Source organism: Chrysochloris asiatica, unplaced genomic scaffold (genome assembly GCF_000296735.1).
Source record: "Chrysochloris asiatica unplaced genomic scaffold, ChrAsi1.0 scaffold00579, whole genome shotgun sequence".
Taxonomy (NCBI): Eukaryota; Metazoa; Chordata; class Mammalia; order Afrosoricida; family Chrysochloridae; genus Chrysochloris; species Chrysochloris asiatica.
The window spans coordinates 32,519-53,149 of NW_006409097.1; the positions used below are offsets into that span (position 1 = coordinate 32,519).

Sequence of the window (20,631 nt, forward strand, 5' to 3'; positions counted from 1 at the left end):
CACAGATATGGGGAAAGGGTAGTGCTAAAAGGAGGGTAACAAGAATAGAGGGATGAGATGTATTGCAAAGAGACCTGAAAATAAGGAGGTGAGTATATGTCTTAGATGGGCCCATTATGAAAGTTTTGATTTCTTGTTGTTTGTGTATTTAGATTATTGTTAGTGTAGAGTTTTAAATCTTTGCAGTTCTACCTTATTGAAATCCCCTTTGTTATTCGAGCCTGCAGTGAAGTCTGATATAAATATTCAGTCTTTGGGGGCTAGGTGGGTAGAATGCTTCAGCTAAGTGTAGCCAGTCCCCATTTACCCTTGATTAGAGCACCTGAGAATGGAGAAGCATCCTACCAAGAGGCTTGGTTAAGAACACGAGGCCTAGCTAGCAGTGGCCAGTCATAAAATGAGTAGTGATTGACTACAGTAGAATTGAAAATGGCACCAGACACCAAGCAACATCTGCCAGGTGGAACATGGAAAACACCTGTAAGACAAATACCTTATTTTTCATATAAACATACTTTTAGATGAGCCATGAGGGAAGTACATCGGTTAGATATTACTACAAATAATATGGAAGTATTGCACTGGTAAATTATAATTTACTCTTAAGTGTGTTGTTACATTTGTGAAGAAGGTATATCATAGTCATAATGTTTATTATCAGGAAAGGAGATATATATTATGAAAAATCCATCACTATATTCAATTCTGAGATAAAGCAGGTTGTTACAAGCCTAATATACAAGCTCTAACATATCTGCAGGTATGGAGTCAAAACAGATTCATAATAAGATAAGAATATTTCATTTTACTCATAGATCCACTAAGAAAGGACTTGGTAATTTTAGACAAAATTATAACAAAGCATTATAAAAAATTATTTTCTATCATGTAATGGTGACTTCAACAAATCAGCTGCTTCTTTATTCTATACATATGGCAAAATAATGGAAAGAATTATATACCTACACTAGAGGAAGCACAAAATATAAATATCATTGCAACGATTAGTTTGCTGCTTCTGCACACAATTGCACCTGTCTGTGAAGGCTGATTCCTCCACTATCCAAATTTACTGATGTACATTATGTATCAGGTATTTGCAGTTTTGGTATTTCCTTCCTAACTGCTTTATATATTCAATAGCTAAATTATGGAATAAAGCACAGAATTCAGACATCGTCTTCCTTTTCTCCTTGATAGTCAATTCTTTCTTTGGTGGGATAATAAAAGCTAATGGGATAGTAAAAGAGGGTTGGTAGTCAGTGGTTACTCACTGGCAGGATCATACCAACAAAGCTGCTTGAACTCATTATAACTAAACTAAACCTGTTGCCATCAAGTCAATTCTGACTCACACCCACCTGTAGGACTGAATAGATTTGCCCTACAGGTTCCCAAGGCTGTAAATATTTGCAGAAGCAGACTGCCACATCTTTCTCCCACCACTCATAACCAGTTATTGTTAAGCAACTGTCAAATATTTTGATTCTCACTCCTGAACAAATGTCTCTTATTTCTTGTAAAAAGTAAAACATCAGCGCAATTTCAAATGTTAAAATACACACATAATTTTATTCAACATTTAAAATACACTAAAATATGTACACTTTAAGTAATAAATTAAAAATAACAAAACAAGAAAAAGTTTGAGGACACTTCATATCTCTCTATGTTACTTAATGGAGTGACTAGATGGTGCAAATGATTATTGCACTTGGCTGTTAAACAAAATCCTAGAGGTTTATGTCCTCTCAAAGGTGTTGTAGAAGAAAGACCTGAGGACCTCCTTAAAAAAAAAAAAAATAAGATTCAGCCATTGAACACTCTACAGACTTTTCACACATAGGGTCACCATAAGTTCATAATCAACTCAATTGCAACTATTTTTTATTATATTATTCAGTGACATTTTTCTGCCTTCTTTCCAAAGAACTCATCAGATCCAGCATCGTGATAATCTTGCTAGAACAGCAGTTGTTTGGGCAGTACATTGAAATGTGGAGTGTTTGGTTGTCTCTACACAGTGGGAAAATGCCTGTTAATAATAGAAAATGCTGAAGGTGATCAACTGCAATCAAGAAGTGTTGTAGAACATTTGCACAAGGTGTCGAAAACTCTGTAAAAATTCTTTAATATTCTTTTCTTCCAGTTCCTCACATTCTTTGCATCCAGATTCTGTTATATACTGCCAAATAAAAAGAAAGGATTAGATAGTCTAATTTATGTAGTTCCTGGAAATATCATAACATCTGGACCACATGGCCAGGTCTTGAGACATAAGAACTGACAAATCAATACCATATTAAGAAGCACAATGGGAAAAGAAAACTGAGATATTTGATACGGAACACTGACTAAAAGAACAAATAATTAACAAGACAAAATGACATGAAGTTCAAGATGTGTATCCAACCCTTTGTTTATATAAAACAGCCCTTCACCAGCTTTAATCTTCTTCCACATTATATCATAGCGTCATTTCTAACTCAAGAACTTCTTCAACAGGTGATTCTTAGTCTTAGTGATGAATCAATGCTACAAAAAAAGGTCCACTGGCCCTGAAGATGGGTGTGGTATCCAATCATTGTCACCTCAAGAAGAAAGGAAAGGAGAGCTAAAATTCTCTTTCACCCAATATGGTGTCTAGGCAAGGCTAATGGAGACTAGAAAATATATGAGCATCAACAAAACTAGAATTGATTGTCTCCAACTGGAAGGCACTGCTAGCTGACAACAAGCATCCCTATTCACTAGGGTCACCGCTGTGCTGCATGAACATCACGTGGTACAAGGTGGATTTGAGCCAATTATTCTGGAAAGATCATTGAGAGTGGGTCCTACAAATCAAAGACAATGCAAAACTTGAACTTTAAATGAATAAGCCTTTTCTTGCGATGTTAAGCTTTCATGAAATATGGGTTTGGTTTTGCTTTTTGATCTGAAAAATAAAGATGTCTTCTTTCTAAATAAGTAAATAAATAAATAAGCCATGTTCATCAGACCATGAACTTTCCCTTGAATGATTTCTCCTCATCTGAACTGCAAGGTTGGTGGTTCGAGCTCACCAGTTGCTCCTTGGAAACCCTATACAGGGTCGTTATGGATCGGAATCGAGACAATGGCATTTAACAAGGGTTGCTATGAGTAGGCATCAACTAGACGGCACTTAACACCACCAACAATAAAGCCTTGGATAAATTCATGCTTCCCTGCATGGTACACAGGTCCTACATAAGCTGTTCTTACCCATCTCTCCTACCTTTCCCCACTGCTGCAAACATTATGGTGTAGAAATTCTGAGCTCATGCTTTTCCTTTCCATCACACATTCTGCTATTACATGCATCTACGCCTTTGCATTTCTCTTTGTGTGCTACACACTTCCTATTGTAGCTACTGCTACTCACACCTATGATTATTTATGTATAGTCTCCTAAGAGCACCCCAGGTCAGAGGCAAGTCTACAGTCTGCATTCTCAGTGCTCTTTGTTTAGACCTGGATCACAGCATATCAGATATTATACTAACATGTATTATAGGGTTTTGGTGGCCTGGTGTGGTACTGTGGGTTAATGCGCTTGACTGCAAGGTTGGTTTGAACCGCAAAGTAGGCAGTTCAAGTTCACCAGCCACTCCTTGGAAACCCTATACAGGGTTGCTATGAGTCCTAACCAACTCAATGGCACTTAACAACAACAACATAGGGTTTTATGCTTTTGGAGTTCTAATGTGGCACCATCACATAAGTATTGGACCACAAGGTCAGTTTGAACTGCAAATTTGGTTTGAACTTCAAGACTGGCAGTTCAAACTCACCAGCTGCTCCTCAGAAACCATATACAGGATGGATGTGAGTTGTAACCAAACTGAAGGCAGTTAGCAACAACAACTTGATAACTTGATTTTTATACCACTATTCTCTAAGCTCTGGTAGCATAGTGGTTATGAATCAGCAGTTCGAAACTACCAGCTGTTCCGCGGGAGACAGATGAGGCTTTCTGCTCCTGTAAAGATTTACAGCCTTGGAAACCCTGTACAGGGTTGCTATGAGTAGGAACCAACTCCATGGCACATAACAACAACAACAACAATTCTCTAAGTTCCTCCAGGTGGGCAAGGGCATATATTTTCTGTTTTTCTAGCATGTAGCATGGACTGCTGGTGTGGTAATGTAGGATCAACCCTGGACTTAGAACCACAAGGTCAGCAGTTCAAATCCTTGGAAACTCTATACAGGGTTGCTGAGTCAGAACTGTCTTGATGACATTTAACAACATTTTACATTTAACAATAATAACAAGCATTTAGCATAGTTTCTGGCACATTGAAATCACCCAATCATTACTGGTTATATTGAATTCTTCAGGTGAATACCACAAATTATTGTAAAACATAGTTTCAAAGATAACTGCTGTTGTCAAGTGCTGTCGCATCAGTTCCCACTCATAGCAACTTTGTATAGGGTATCCAAGGAATTTGAACTGCCAACCTTATAGTTCAAAATGGTCTTGTGGTCCAGTGCTTTACCTCACAGTGCCATGTGTCAATCTTTTTTTTTTTTTTTTTAATGTTTTATTGTGAATTATGTGATAGTTTACATGGGAGAACATTGGTTTTACATTCATTCTATCATATATGGTCTCATTGCCATGGTTATAATCCCCTCCATGCAATCCTTCCCCCGTACCCCCCAGGTCTTCAGCACACAGTCGCTCTCCATCTCTGGATCTAAAGTCTCCAGTTGCTCCATTGCTCCACGTCATCATCTCTGGCTTCATTTCAGGCATCACTGCTTCTCTGGGTAGGGTCCCACTCTCTGCTCTTCTCCCTTGATGGTCCTAGGGACCTCTGCTCCGAGACTGAAAAGTTAATCACTCCCCTCCTTGCTATAAAACATCTACCTTTACATTTCCAACCCTCAAAATCAGTCCTGATAACAATTATTCACTGTTGTATTACAAGAGACCCATCTGCATTTCATTGCATCAGCCCCGGCTAGTCAGATTGAATACTACTCACTGGAGACTCTACCTTCCTTCAGGCCCTCTGGATCTAGGTTCCCTCTTGAAAGCTTGTAAGCCAGTCACTTCTTGCCTTTGTAGCCCTCCACCCCCCAAGTTGGGTAGCCAATGTCCAAGTTGCCCATCCCTGTCTACTCTGTGTGTGGAGGGTGTGGGAATGATTCTTGCTGTTAGGACTTGTTCCTTCTTTTGAGTTACTGCTTCCATAGGTGTAGGTCAAGTTCATCAAATTGTATGAGAATACTTTTTTTTTCCCCCTCTTCTTTTTACTTCTGGTTGAGCTCTGATCATCCAGTCATTGAAGCCAGGACAAGTGGGTATTATCTGCAAGTGTGGGTGTTCTATGCATATGCCCTCTCTTCTTATCAGCTGGACACTTCACTCTCCGCTCTAGTCCTCTGTGGCTATGTCACTGACTCTGGGCCCAAGAGTCCCCAGGTCTTGCCACACTGCTGGCCAACCAGGTCTTCACCTGGGTTCCCATGTGTCAATCTTAAATGAACCTTCTTAGAGACAACTAAACGGTGAAAGCTGTACCAGTAAAATTCAAAATTAGATTTTACATCCAAGAACATGTGGAATTTAGGTTCACCAATGTTCATCAAGCATTGATTCCATGTCAGGCACTGCTACATTTTTCATATAATGCTCTCTTATTGGATTCTTAATATAATCATGCCAGATAGGAATGCAGAGATGTTCAATGACTCATCTAATGTTAAATAAACAACTGAAATCTTTACTGCCAAGTCTTCTGACTGTGTAGTCCTGCCATTCATTCTGTCATGCACCGTATGCTATATTCTGATGAGGGTGACTGAGAAGGAGCATGACAGAGTTGATCATTGCTATTTTCATGAGTTATTTATTGCATGACTCAGTCTTTCCAGTGATAAGGTGGAGATATAGCCTGAGAAAGATTTTAAACATTAATGTATTGCTTAATGATGTGACGCCATAGGTTAATGCGCTGGACTGCAAGGTCAATTTGAACTGCAAGGTTGGCGGTTGAAACCCTATACAGGGTCACTGTGAGTCAGAACAGACTTGACGACAGTTAACAACAACAGCAGCAATAAATGCATTGAGTGTCTAGTCTATGCCAAGCACTGTTTTGGAGTTGGGATACAATGCTGGAAAAAATAGACAAAAATGTTGAAGTTGATATTCTAGCAGTGAAAGTCAGAGCAGACCCAATGAGTAATTTAAATATGCAGTATAACCAATCGGATCGTAGGGCATGGCATGGGAGAGTTAAGACCTAGAGGGCAGAGAATGCTTATGATAGGGATGCAATTGCAACTGTAAACAGATGACATAACTGATAAGGTAAGACTTGAGCAAAGATGATAAGTAACTGGAATTTTAAGAGAAAAGTCAAATTAACTCAAGGCTTTTAGAATTTTCAGTTACCTCTGCTTGAATATACTTCTCTAGGTTTGAGTAATCTCACTCACTTGCGTCTTTGCCAACTGTTATCTAATTTGCTAAACTTACTGACAATCCAATGTAAACAAGAATCAGAACCCCACCATATTTTTCTCTATTGGTTTTAATAAAAAGTTGACTTATACATTTGCTTATGTTTCTTCTCTCCATAACAGCAGATACTATGTGTGTTTTTTAACTGCTATGGCCCAAAAATATTGCTAAAATTATTAGCTTTATTATGCCTGCTTTGTTTATAAAAGGTTGAGTTTATAAATCTTCCTGTTTCCTTGGCCATGAAAACTATAGGCCTTCGTACCATAGGACATGTGCACAACTGATCCCCCAGCCTACCATGAGAATACTTAATATTTGCTCTCCTAGAACCATACACTGTTCATGATCATTGGCATATAAGAATTCAACTCATTAATACCTTTATTATTACCTTTTTGTATCCTTTATCCTTTCGTTAAATAAGAATACAGGCTCTAGACTGAGACTGCTTGGGTATGAATCCTCACTCTTCATAACTAGCTGCATGACCACAGGAAATTGTTTAAGCTCTTGGGACTATCCCTTCTTTAACCCTCAAATAGATACAAGGATACCTACTTTACAGAGTTGTAAGGATCAAAGGAATTAATTTAAAGTTCAAAGAATAGTGTCTGGCACATATTAATACCATAATAAATGTGAGTTCTCTTATTTATGCTATAGTTCTATACTTTATGCATTTACAATGATCTGGATCCATTCCACCTGATCATAAATATGTTGAGGTCAGCAACAGTGTAGTGCCTAGAACTATTCAATACATATTTGCTGAATAAAAAAAGTCAATTAACAGTTTAGGATTGCATGCCAGAGATGGTGTCATTTTTGGATGTCACTCCATTGAAACAGAATGCCTTCTTCTCTCCTAGTTAATGATTTTCCCATTCAAGCCCAAAATATTAGCTGTACTTCAGCATGAGTATCAGGTAACTCACCCTATTAGAATATAAACTGCTGTTTGCTAGGAAGACAAGGTTCTTTACTGTTTCACTGATGTTCCCATTCTTGGATTCATGTGAAATAACATCGAACTCCATAAGAAAACACTTCATTGCTGTTACTTTGCAATTAGGCTGAAAATAGAGTTACAAAGAACCATTTTGAAAACCTTATATTCTGATTATTCATTTTCACGTGGATGTAATTTTGATTTATTTAAAAGCTAATCCAAATTTATTACAAAAAACCAAAATACCTTTAAGAAATTCTACACAGGAAGCTGCTTGATCTTTCCCCCCACTTTGTGGCTTTGAAACCAAAACCAAACTAACCAAACAAAATACAATCAAGAAACACAGCAATATTGTAAAAAAGAATATTACATTTGAAAACCTGGAAATAATAGGGCACTTACTGCAGTGAGCACATTTCTCCTTGTTATAAAGGTTATCATGTTGGCCCTAGACTCTTGAAGCATTGACATTGATAGTATGTATGTAAGAATTTTAAAGATTGGTAGTTGCTAATCATGCTATTCCTACAAGATTCAAAATTCCAGAAGTTATTCTAATAAATTCATTAGTTTAAAGTAAGATTATTGTCTACTCACAGAGTGGATAGTTTTGAAAAGGACCTCTTAGGCACCAGAGAAATATATTTCTCACCAGAGTTACTTTAACTATAACCTTCTAAACTTAAAAGGAAAAAGAGACGTTCAATGAAGCTCTGGAGATTTCACCATGGCTTATCTGACTTTGTGTTCTCAATACACAGTACCTGGGAGACTACAGGCACTTCATAAATGTGCACTGAATGGGTAGCAGTGCCCCTCATCCCTCATAGCAGCTGCACAGGATAGAATGGGTAAATGCTGTGACTATGCTAAAAAGTAGGGAAATTGAGGTTCAGAACTGTTTAGTGACTTTCAAGCTAGAAAGTGACTGAGTCAATACAAATTTGAATTTCAATCTCAGAGATGTACAACCCATGAGATGTAAGGTTACCTTCTTGTAAAAGAGTAGTCTCAGAATGTGAAGTGTTGGTGGTTAACTGCTTTCTACACTGAGCAAATGCAAGGAAAAATGGGAAAGATATTGAAGGTAGAGGAAGAAGACAATCTTTATAAGCAATAGCACTATCTATGTAGTTGATAAGTATACTTTTTCCAGTGTCCAGTTATCGCTGATTGTCAATGCTTAGAAAGTCTTGGTGGGGGGCAATATCTTATGTTTCAGAGAAGTTCTAATTCAGGAATAAGAGAAGAACTGTTTTCTCACTGTTTTAACATATACATAGTGTTTGTTTTCCATAATGTAAGGAAGGTGGGGATTAGTTTCTTGTTCTTTAGTAACCAATCCAGAGAGCAAGGATTAACAACATGACTGAAATCATGTATGCTTTAGGAAATGTCAACAGATGAGGGGCTTCAAAAAGTTCATGGAAAAATTCCATTATTTTCATTCCATTTTCCATGAATTTTTTGAAGCCTTCTCAAATAATGAAAATGTCTAAGATCAATTTTGAATTATGATAAATTTTAGGATTTGTATTTATTTCTTTTCTCGCACAAAATATAACCAGTCAGAGCTCTTTCTGACAAATGCAGATTAATGAAAAATGTGGAAAATAAAAGTGTTTATGCAATTTGTAGAAATACGATTTGAGATGGTAATATACTACAATGAAAATGAGTGATACGTTGGAAACTTTAAAACTGAATTCATTAACTGATCCTTGCATCTAATTTGCATGATGTTCTAATTCCAACACAAAATACTTTTTTTTTTTACATTGACTAGAAAAGCTTTTTAATGTTTTTATTTTGGACTATAACCAAATATTTCTTTGCCCCCAAATTCTATTACCACATCACCAATTACTTATAAAATTCATTGACCATCTTTTTGGTTTGATTTAAAGTTAGATTTAAAGACTACCTGTTTCAACTAACTTGTGGAAGTACAATTTTTAGACTTTTGTAAACTAGAAAATAGAGCAACTTTGAAAAAATTAAACTGTACTCACATGAGCATCACTTTCAGTATATAAAGTGGCATCAATATGGATAGACTGAAAGAAAACAAAATCAAACAATATGAAATATTATGCCCTACTTTAGGTATAACGAAACCAACTTACTGAACACATTAAATTAATTTTTTAATGAAGCACTTATTTAGAGATAATGTTATATTAAAATGCAATTGTAATAAAAAATACAGAGAGACACATTTTTCTCCCAAGGAATGACGACCTTGAGACTTCTGGTCCCAAGCAACTGCTGACCTTATGGTTAACAGCTCAACTCACAATCCACTAGGACTCCTATTGTTAAAATTGTAACTTCAACTCTCACACATAATTTAGAAAACCCAAGCAGCAAAGAAAAGTCCATATTTTCTCTCCGTCTATTGTTCTTTCTTCCTTATTGATGTTCTAAGGTTTCTTCTTCCATAATTTTTATTCTATTTAGAGAAACTTCTTTAAGACATAATTGTTGTCACTGGCAACACATTCTCTTAGTATACCTTCACCTGAGAATATCTTGATTTCCTCTTCATTACTGAAGGATAATTTAACTGGATGTAGAATTCTGGGCTAAAAGTGCCTTTCAGCCCTTGAAAAATATTTCTAGCTTCCTTCTAACTTCCATGGTTTCTAAGGAAAGATGTGCTGTCATTCAGATTATTTTCCCTGTAGATAAGATATAATTTTTCTTTGTCTTCAGTTTTTAGGAGCATAACTATCATGTGTTTTGGTATAAATTGACTATGTTTTTTTTTTCCTGTTTGAGATTCACTCTGCTTCTTGAATCTGTAGATGTATGTCTTTCACTATATCTGGAGAAATGTTGTTGTTGTAAAGTGCCTTTAAGTCAGTTCTGACCCATGTTGTTGTTGTTGTTGTCAGGTGCCATCGAGTCGGAACCGACTCATAGCAACCCCACGCACAGCAGAACGAAACAATGTCCGATCCTGGGCCAACCTCACTACCGCTGCCACACTTGAGTCCATCAATGATGCCACCTGGCTGATCCATCTCATTGGGGGTCTTCCTCTTTTTCTCTGACCTTCCACCCTACCCAGCATGACATCCTTCTCCAACGATTGTTTCCTCCGGACAATATGTCCAAAGTAGGAGAGACGAAGCTTAGCCATCCTGGCCTCCAAGGAGCACTCTGGCTGCACTTCTTCCAAAACAGATCTATTGGTTCTTTTGGCAGTCCATGGCACTTTCAGTATTCTCCTCCAACACCACAACTCAAAGGCATCAATTCTTCTACGATCCTCCTTATTCACTGTCCAGTTCTGACCCATAGCAACCCTTTATACTGTTTCCTAGGAGCAGCTGGTAAATTTGAACCATCGACCTTGCAATTCAAACCAATTTTGCTGTCTAACGCATTAACCCATAGTGCCACACAAGGACTTTTAATCCCCACTCTCTTTCTTCTTTCCTTATGGAACACTGATGACATATATAATTGGATTTTCTGTTATTGTCCCACAAATCCACCTTTTGTCCCCAACTCTGTTTCTATCTAGGTTCGATTATCAAGTTCATTGCCTACCATTGGTCTATCAGGCTTCTCCAGTGAGTTTTGTATTTCTGCTATTGTGCTATTTTAGTTCTGACTCCCAGTGTGATGGTACAGGATAAGCACTGGACTCTGAACCACAGGGTTGGCAGTTCAAATTCACCAGCTGCTCCTCGGAAATGCTATACAGGGTCGTTATGAATCAGAACCGACTTAACAGCACTTTTTATGGCAACTACTTTATAATTTTGTCATATAATTCCATCTATGTTTTGGACTCTGCTAATTAGTTATTCAGGGTGTCATTTTCCTACTTCTTGGCATGATTTTCAGTTTTATAGTGGGTATTGCAGGTATGTTAGGAAATTCCGGTTCTATTAAGACCTTTTATTTTAGCATTTCTTAATCTTATTTGAGAACGAGTGTAATGGTTATGAATTGGGCTGTGAATCTTAAGGTCAACAGTTTGAAACTAGCAGCTGTTCCACTCGAGAAAGATGAGGATTTCGTAAAGATTTACAGCATTGGAAACCCTGTGCAGGGTCGCTATGAGTTGGGACTGACTCCACGGCACGTAACCACCACAATCTTGTTTGGGAGTTTTGGTGCTATAAAATAAGCACTAGATTGTTAATCACAAGTTTAGTGGCTCAAACCCATCAGCCATTCTTTAGAAACCCTTTATAGAATCACTATGAGTAGAAACTTACTCGATAGCACTTAACAACAACAATTCTGCTTAGGTTTATCATGAAGGTACTGATCTACCTTGTGTTCTGATTCTAATGACAGATTACTTTTCAGAATGGTTGTCATGCTATTGTCATATAGTTTGTTTCTCTGGTGCCATTAGGTCTTCCATTACTCCCTACTGATGTTGTCTATGGAGGCAGAAAGAACTTCCCCAGGCAGGTTTCTTTAGGTAGAAACTTGGTTTATGTAGGTAGAAAACAGAGAACCTTGACCTTCACAGACAAAGTTCACTAATGTCAGTGGGTCTCCATTCAATCTCCCTTGTTGATTTTACATGGACGCTTCATGTATCTAGGCAGAGAAAAGAATCTCCGGCCTGCAGGATAGAGAGCACTTCTCTGGGTCATGTCACTTGTGTGTGGTGGGATTCTCCTTTCAGGCATCACCACACCACCTTATTTCTCTAGGTAAGGGAGGGCAGTCTGTGGCCTTCAAAGACAGAGAACTCTTCACTGGGCTGGGATACTTGTAGATTAAGTTTTTAAAGAAAAATAGAAAATGAACATTGTAAACAAAAGCCTTCAAGGCTCATGAATTTCTACAAAAATATTGTTTTCAGTGATATTTCATTAAGACTGAGAGAAAAAACATAGGAAGAGGAATACTCTATAGCAATTACATAAGATGTTTTTATGGACGAATAGGTACTTACTTGAATAAGATTTTCAATTTGGTGCAAATCAAGCATTACATCCTCCCAATAAGCCTCTGTTTTAGGGAGAGTTGCACTAAAGCATCTGAAAGCAAAACCAAAAAATAAAGCATTTTGAACATCTCGATGAATACGATAGGCAAAAACGTAACCAAGGTTTTGTTGTTGTTTTGACTGGTGAAAAGATCATTGTTACCCCTATGTTTGTGCCATGTAGAAGAATGTGGACATCAAACAGGAAGTACAACCTTGAGGAAACATTAATCTAGATTAGAAATCAATGTAATTGAAGGAATAATTTATAAATAACCTAGTGGAATTTGTTACAGTGAAATAGAAATAGTGCCTGGTATGTTGGAAATACTCAATAAATGTTTTCTGACTGAATTAATTTTTTTCCAAGTAGAATAAACTAAGATTCTCAAAATGAGCACTGATCATCTTCATGTAATGATTGTGACAATAATTGTTTCTTACAGTAAATTGAATATGACGCTGTATACAGCTCACACTGTCATTTTGATTGTAGATCCTTTCTTCATAAACATCATAGGCTTCAGCTCAATCAAGGCTGAAGGGTCATATTCTGACTCATTTTAGTAAAACCTAAATTTAGTATATGAACAAATACATATACACTGATAAAAATTTTGGAATAATTTTTAGAAATTCAGGAAAAAGAGTCAATCTCTGAAGTATCTTATACAGTACCATGGTAACCAACACCAATTTGTTTTAGGATGATTTATGTGCACAAATCTAAGGTTCCCCATACCACGAAGACATTAGTCAAGTAAAACTGAACTGGGAGGCAGACTACACAATATAGGTTGAGTGCCTGGAGTCAACTGAGTGCATCTATGACAAAAGTATATAAGCAGGGAAAAATATAAACATTGGAGGGAAAGCAAAAGCTGAACGTAAGAGAAAGAAATGTTTAAACAGAACTAAGATAGAGGCTCACAGGATATGAATTGTCAATGCCAGGGATGGATAAATAAAGGAACATGGGCACATTGTAAATATATACTTTTGCTGCTGTGAAATGTATGTAGATATCAAAAGAAAGAATGTACTGCCAAGATGAACAATAAACTAAGATGTCCGATTTATTTGGGTGTATAATGCTCATTTGTAATTTTTCCCAAAGAAATTTGTCTTAGGAAGGATTTATGCTAAGTTGAATATTGACCAAATCTCTCATTCTCCATATGTGCCCACTATCATACCCCAAAGACAGAATTTATTTAAATAAACCAAGCAAATAGAAATGATATTTTAAGGGGACAATGCATATAGGTACTAACATAATGATATTTATGCCTAAATTGAAATTACCCCAAAATGAAGACATGAATGCCAGCCTCAGTTAAAAAATGACTGTTTAAAAGTAAACACAAATAACACTGGATGGAGGTACTTCTCAAATATGGTTTCTGAAAAATATGATCAAAGACAAAATAGTTAGAAGTCTTTTAGTGAAAAAGTGAGATGCTAAAATAACATTTTATTTCTATGTCTAAAAGATACACATTTATCATAATTTCAGAATCAACATTCCTAGTCAGAATTGATGAAACAAAAATTTATCTTTTGCACTTTTCCTTCTATGTGAAAAATTCTTAAATCATCATTTCTGTAGTTACACTTTAATGGCAATAGTTTTAACAGAGTTTAAATATTTCCTCATTTATATACAGACTGTCACCACCTAATTTTTCTATTATCCTTGACCTCCTCTTGATTCTTTGCTCTTAGGATTGGTTAATAAAATCCTGGCTTGGCACTGTAGGAAAAGCACTAGACTGCTAACAGTAAGGTAAGAAGTTCAAACCCACCAACCAGTCCTAGAAAAAGCTATACATGGTTGCTATGAGTCAAAATCGCTCAATAACACTAAACAATAGCAACAACAAATTTCATAAAACACAGATAAAAAAAATATGTAATACCAATACAGGTTTATTATTAATATACTAATTTCATGTAACCATATGCAAAACAATGATACATTAATATAACTTGATGAACAACTTACAGAAATGAAACCAACTATCAATACTTAAAGCCACTATATATATATATATATATTTTTTTTTTTTTTGATGATTTAGGAAAAGTCTTATCTTAGAATTTTCCAGAGATTTATTATTTCTTTGTTTGTCTCTTTCACATTGCCAAAACCTTTGCAGAGCCATTTATAATTTCAGAGAGGAGCAATGACTACTACCTTAACCACTAAGAGTCTATACTTCATTTAGTCTATAGTGAGGAGTGAATAATAGACAGCACTTGCCCTCAAAGACTACACAATTTACTGAGCAGATGGACTTTTTTTAAAAGAATAAAACAGAGTGGAATATAAAATAAGGTATTTACAATGTCATGAAAAGTATAGCAAGGTTGTAAGAGAGTTTAAAAATCAATTTTTTTTTTTATTTTTCAAAGTAAGCACAATTAGTAGATGAGCAAATGTTGACGACATCCCATATCTTTAGAGAATAACCATATAGCTGTAAGGCTATTATTAATATACTAATTATATTATAAAGTATTTGAGATTGAAGTGACCTTTAAAGAGAAGTCCCTATGATTTCTTAATCTAATTTTTTCTCACCGAAATTCTCATTACTCAATTCCACGGTAAATCCTTTCAGAGTTGAAGAAGAGCTGGCTATGACAATGAATTTCCAACAGCCATCCATCCAGAATATGTCCTACAAAACAATGCAGAGGAAAAGATGACCTATTAAAAACAGAAGTGAACTACTGGGGCAAAACAAAAGGAAGACAATTAATATTTATGTAGCACTTATTTCTTGATGAGCTTTGTTTTAATCATTTAATAGATGTATCATATTTAATGGAGTCCTGGTGTGGTGCTATAGGATAAGCACTCGACCTCAAGGTCAATTTGAACCTCAAAGTCATCAATTCAAAGTCAGCAATTGCTCTTCAGAAACCCTGTACAAGGTTGCTATAAATCAGAACCCACTCAGTGGCACTTAACAACAAAAAATGACATTAAATCTTCACAACAAACCAACGGGATAGAATAAACTGGTCATCTCACCCCTACCAGCTGGCAGAAGTGCCATCTTGGACATCCACTTCCCTTCCTCCTGGGCTGCTTCTACCTCCTGTAGAGTGTGCTGTCCTGCACTGGGTGTCCTGCATTCCATGGCATCATGTCATGGTCAGCAGTAATGTCATCTTAAACAAGGGGTCCCACTCTCTACTCCTCTTCAACCAACAGAAGGTACCTACCAATAAGCACCTCCTCAGCTGGAAGCTTTTTTCTTTTTTAAAAAATGTTTACCTTCCTTCATTTTAGGTTTTTTTTTCTTTATTCTTTTTCCTCTTCTCTTTTTCTTTCTCTTTTTTTTTCCTCTCATTTTTTCTCTTTTCATTGTTTTCCCCTATTTTAAAAAAATGTTGTTATTGTTTGTTATTGCATTTTTCTTTCTTTTTTTAATCCTGTAAGTTGGGCTCCTAACCACATGGTTGAATTTATCAGCTGCTCTGCTGGAGAAAGATGAGGTTTTCTGTGCCTGTAAAGATTTTAAGCCTCAGAAGCCCTCTGCAGGGTTGCTTTCATTCAGAACTGACTTGACAGCATATAACAAACACCTGGCAAGACATTCAGCAGTTACAGCCACATACCCAGCCACACTTGCAGCTCCGCACACTGGGTGACTGGCACCAACCCCTTTTGTACCACCTAATTGCAGTGTCCACCTCATTGGGGGTCTTCCTCTCTTTTACTGATCTCAATTTTACCAAGCATGATGCCCTTCTCTAACAATCAGTCCCTGACAACACGTCCACAAGAACATGAGACAAAGTCTCCCCAGGCTTACTTCTAAGAAGCACTCTGGCTACACTTCTTCCACAATAGATTTCTTTGTTCTTCTGGCAGTCCATAGTACTTTCAATATTCTTTGCAAACAATATAATAATTTAAATGCATCAATTCTTCTAAGGTCTTCCTTATTCATTGTCCAACTTTCACATGCATATGAGGTAATTGAAAATACTATGGTTTTAGTCAGGTACACCTTAATCTTCAAAGTGACAACCTTTTTCTTTAAAGCACCTAAGTAACACTTTAAAGAGGTCTTAAGTAGCAGATTTGCCTAAGGCAGTACATCATTCACTGTATTGACTGCTGTTTCCATGAGCTTTGAGTATTAATCCAAGAAAAACAAAGCCTTTGACAACTTCAAAGTTTTGCTCCATTTATTATGATGTTATTTATTGGTCCAGTGGTCATGGTTTTCATTTTCTTTACATTGAGATGCAATCCATACTGAACTCTGTGGTCTTTGAGCTTCATCAGAAAGTATTTCAAGTCTTCTTTACATCTAGCAATGAAGGCTGTATTACCTGCATGTTGCAGGTTGTTAATGAGTCTTCCTCCAATGCCACATTCTTCTTCATATAATCCAGTTTCTCAGATTATTTGCTAAGCATACAGACTGAATAAGTATGGTGAAAGGATACAAACCTGACACCTTTCCTGATTTTAAACCATTCAGTATCCTCTTGTCCTGTTTGAATAACTGTCTCTTAGTCTGTATACTGGTTCCTCAGGAGTACTATCAAGTGTTCTAGAATTCTTCCCAATGGTATCCATAATCTGTTATGATCCACACAGTTGAATGCTTTTGTATAATTAAACATATTTCTGGGATTTGACATTACCAGCCAAGATCCATCTGATACCAGCAATAATATCCTTAGTTGCACATTCTATTCTGATTTTTGCCTGAATTTATGGCAGCTTTTGTAGATGTACTGCTGCAACTGATTTTGAATTATCTTCAGTTAAAATTTTACTTGTATGTGATATTCATGATATTATTCAATGGTTTACACATTCCATTGGGTCACCTTTCCTTGGAATTGGCATAGATATCAATTTCTTCCAATCAGTTGTCTTCCAAATATCATGGCATAGACTTAGGAGCACTTCCACCTCTGCATCAATCTGCTGAAATGTTTCCATTTATATTCTGTCAATTTATTGAATCTTGTTTTGCTTCAACATGTTCATTCCCTTGTGGACTTCTTTCAATACCATCACTTCTTGATCATATGCTACCTCTTGAAATGGTTGAATATCAACCACTTCTCTTTGTTACAGTGACTGTGTATTCCTTCCATCCTCTTTTGATGCTTCTTGTGACTTAAAATTTTACTTACAGAATGTTTCAATATTACAACCTGAGACTTGCATTTTTTCCTTAGTTCTTTCAGCTTGAGAAATACTGAGTGTATTCCTACTTTTGGTTTTCTAACTCCAGATCTTTTTACATTTCATTATAATATTTGACTTTGTCATTGCGAGCTGCCCTTTGAAATTTTCTATTCAGCATATTTGCTTCATCATTTATTTCTGTTGCATTAGCTTTTTTTTTTTTTTTACAATCAAGAGCAAGTTTCCACCTCTCTTCTGACATACATTTTGGTCTTTACTTTCTTTGCTGCCTTCTTACTGACTTTTTTAGCTTTTTTCCTGTATGATGTTCTTGATGTCATCCCACAACTCTTCTGGTCTTTGATAATTCGTGCCTAATACATCACATCTGTTCTTGGGATGATCTCTAAATTCAGGAGAGATATACTCATATATGAAGTTATATTTTGTCTCTAATGGACTTGTTTTAATTTTCTTCAGCTTCAGTCTTAACTTAGATCTGCACAATAGAGGATCTATTCTTCAGTCTTCCCTGGGTCTGGTCTTGTTTTGGCTAATGATATTGTGTTGTTAAGTGTCATGGAGTCAGTTCTGACTCATAGCGACCCTGCATAGGGTTTCTGAGGAAAAGCTGGTGAGGTTGAACAGCAGACCTTGAGACTGAAACCAATCTTGCATTCCAGCACGTAAACTCGCAGCACCACACCAGGACTCCATTTATATTGTCTAAAAAAATATTTGCAATTAAAGAGTAATTGTCTTGCAAAATCCTAAAATGCTATTTCCAGCATCATTTGTCACCAAGGTCATATATTCCAACTACTGAAAGTTTCCAACACTCACATACCAATCACTAGTAATTACAAGTACATCTTTCTTTCTTTCTTTCTTTTTTAAATGTTTTATTGTGAATTATGTGATAGTTTACATGGGAGAACATTAGCCATTAGCTTTACATTCATTCTATCATATATCATTTCATTGCCATGGTTACAATCCCCTCCATGCATCATCAACCAACCAAAGGGTATGCCCTGCAAGCCTGCCCCTTGTCCTCAGCACACAGCCCCTTTCCCTCTCTGGGTCAAGAGTCCCCAACTGCTCCATCTTTCCATGCCATCATCTCTGCCTCCATCTCTGGTGTCACTGCTTCTCTGGGTAGGGTCCTGCTCTTCGCTCCTCTCCGTTGATAGTCCCAGGGACTTTTGCTCCTAAACTGCAAAGTTAATCACTCCCTTCCTTGCTACAAAACATTTACCTTTTTACATTTCCAACCCTCACAATCAGTCCTGAAACAACTACATCTTGATTATATATTTGATCAATTTAACTCAAGAAATTGGTAGAATTCTTCATCACTGACTCTAGTAGTTAGTATAAATTTGAATAATATTAGTATCAAATGGTATTCCTTGCAGGGATATGGATATTATCCTGTCACATAAAGCATTGTACTTCAAGATAGACCTTGAAATATTGTTTTTGAGGATTTCAAGACCATCCTGATGTACAAGATAGGTTTTGTGACTATAACAATTTGTCATCCTGGCATAGTAAACCATATGATTGTTGGATTTAAAATGGCTAGTACCAGTCCATTTCAGCACACTAATGTCTGGGATTTCAATCTTTAAGCATTCCATATCACTTTTGATAACTTCCAATCCTAGATTCATATTTTGTACATTCCAAATTCTGATGACTAATAGACATTTCTGTTTCTTCTCATTTTAACTTGTACTTCATCAGTTAATGAAAGTCTTGAGTTTTGCTCCATTCATGTCATTATGGTCAATTCTACTTTGAGAAGGCACCTCTTCATCAGTCTCATATTTTGAGTGCCATCACTCATCTGTCAGTTTGTTGTTCTGTGGTAGCTTGTGATGCTGGAAGTTATATGCCACCACTACTTTAAATACCAACAGAATCACCTATGATGGAGAATTTTCAGCAGAGGATCCAGACTAAGACAAACTATGAAGAAGGAGAGGCAGATCACTTCTGATCTGTTAGCCACTGAAAACCTTACGAATAGCAGCAGAACATGATCTGATACAATGCTAGAAAATGAGTCCCCCAGGTTGGAAGGCACTCAAAATATGAATGCTTTTACTTTAGTCACAGTAAATTGCCTAGATTTAATGTCTACAGGTTTGTAATAGGTGGAGGATTTAAACATGGTTGTGTGTACCCAAGAAACATAGGAATGAGGGGAATAAAGAATTTTAGAATAAATATGAGAGTTAATGATTGGGAAATTTTACCAGAGTATTTAATTTCCTTTTTTTTTTTTTTTTTAATGATAGGGTTTATAGAAAAAGTGTTACTTAAATCATGTCTTGAATAATGAGTACATTCTGGACATGAGTAAAAGGAGATGCATAGCATTCTAGTAACAAGAAAGGGCATGACCAAGGACATACACAGACAAGTGTGGTGTATATTCAAAAAACAGGGAGTCATTTTGACTAATTACACTCTGAAAGTACTGATAGATACAAAATAACAAAACCAAAACCATTGTATAAAGTAGGAATTAGTAAACTTTTTCTGTAAGGGCACTGGTAATAAATATTATAGGCTATGCAAGTGATTACGTCTTTGCAACATCTACTTACTCTACCATTGTAGCATGAAAGTAGCTATGGTGGTGCTGTTTATGTGCCGTGGAGTCAGTTCGAGCTCATAGTGACCCTGCATAGGGTTTCCAAGGTTGTAAATTTTTATGGGAACTGAAAGTCTTATCTTTCTCCCACATAACAGATGATAGTTTTGAACTGCTGACCTTGAGGTTAGCAGCCTGACTCGTAATCACTATGCTATCAGAGCTCCTTGAAAGTAACTATAGACAATATAAAAGTTAATGGGTGTGGATGTGTTCCATGCAATTTATTTATGGGCTATAATTTTTGACTCCTAAGAATTTCTTGACTGGTCCTAACTTAAGTGTAGCTGAGAAAGTGATATATTAAAAAATCTTAAATTTTCACATCATTGATTTCCTAGTAATTGCTTTCAGGCTGTTTTAAATTGACATCAATATT

The 20,631-nt window shown here is 36.4% G+C and overlaps 1 protein-coding gene across 1 annotated transcript; it reads right to left on the bottom strand.

Annotated features, from left to right (window-relative positions):
- Positions 1-2,074: 2,074 nt before the first annotated feature.
- On the bottom strand, positions 2,075-15,016 carry LOC102828536 (interleukin-15-like). Its single transcript, XM_006877731.1, has 6 exons — positions 15,005-15,016; positions 13,726-13,823; positions 12,388-12,472; positions 9,470-9,514; positions 7,441-7,578; positions 2,075-2,185 (listed from the first exon to the last, which is right to left on the bottom strand). The coding sequence occupies exons 1-6, from the start codon at positions 15,014-15,016 to the stop codon at positions 2,075-2,077; spliced, it is 489 nt and encodes a 162-aa protein (XP_006877793.1).
- Between the last annotated feature and the right edge of the window lie 5,615 nt (positions 15,017-20,631).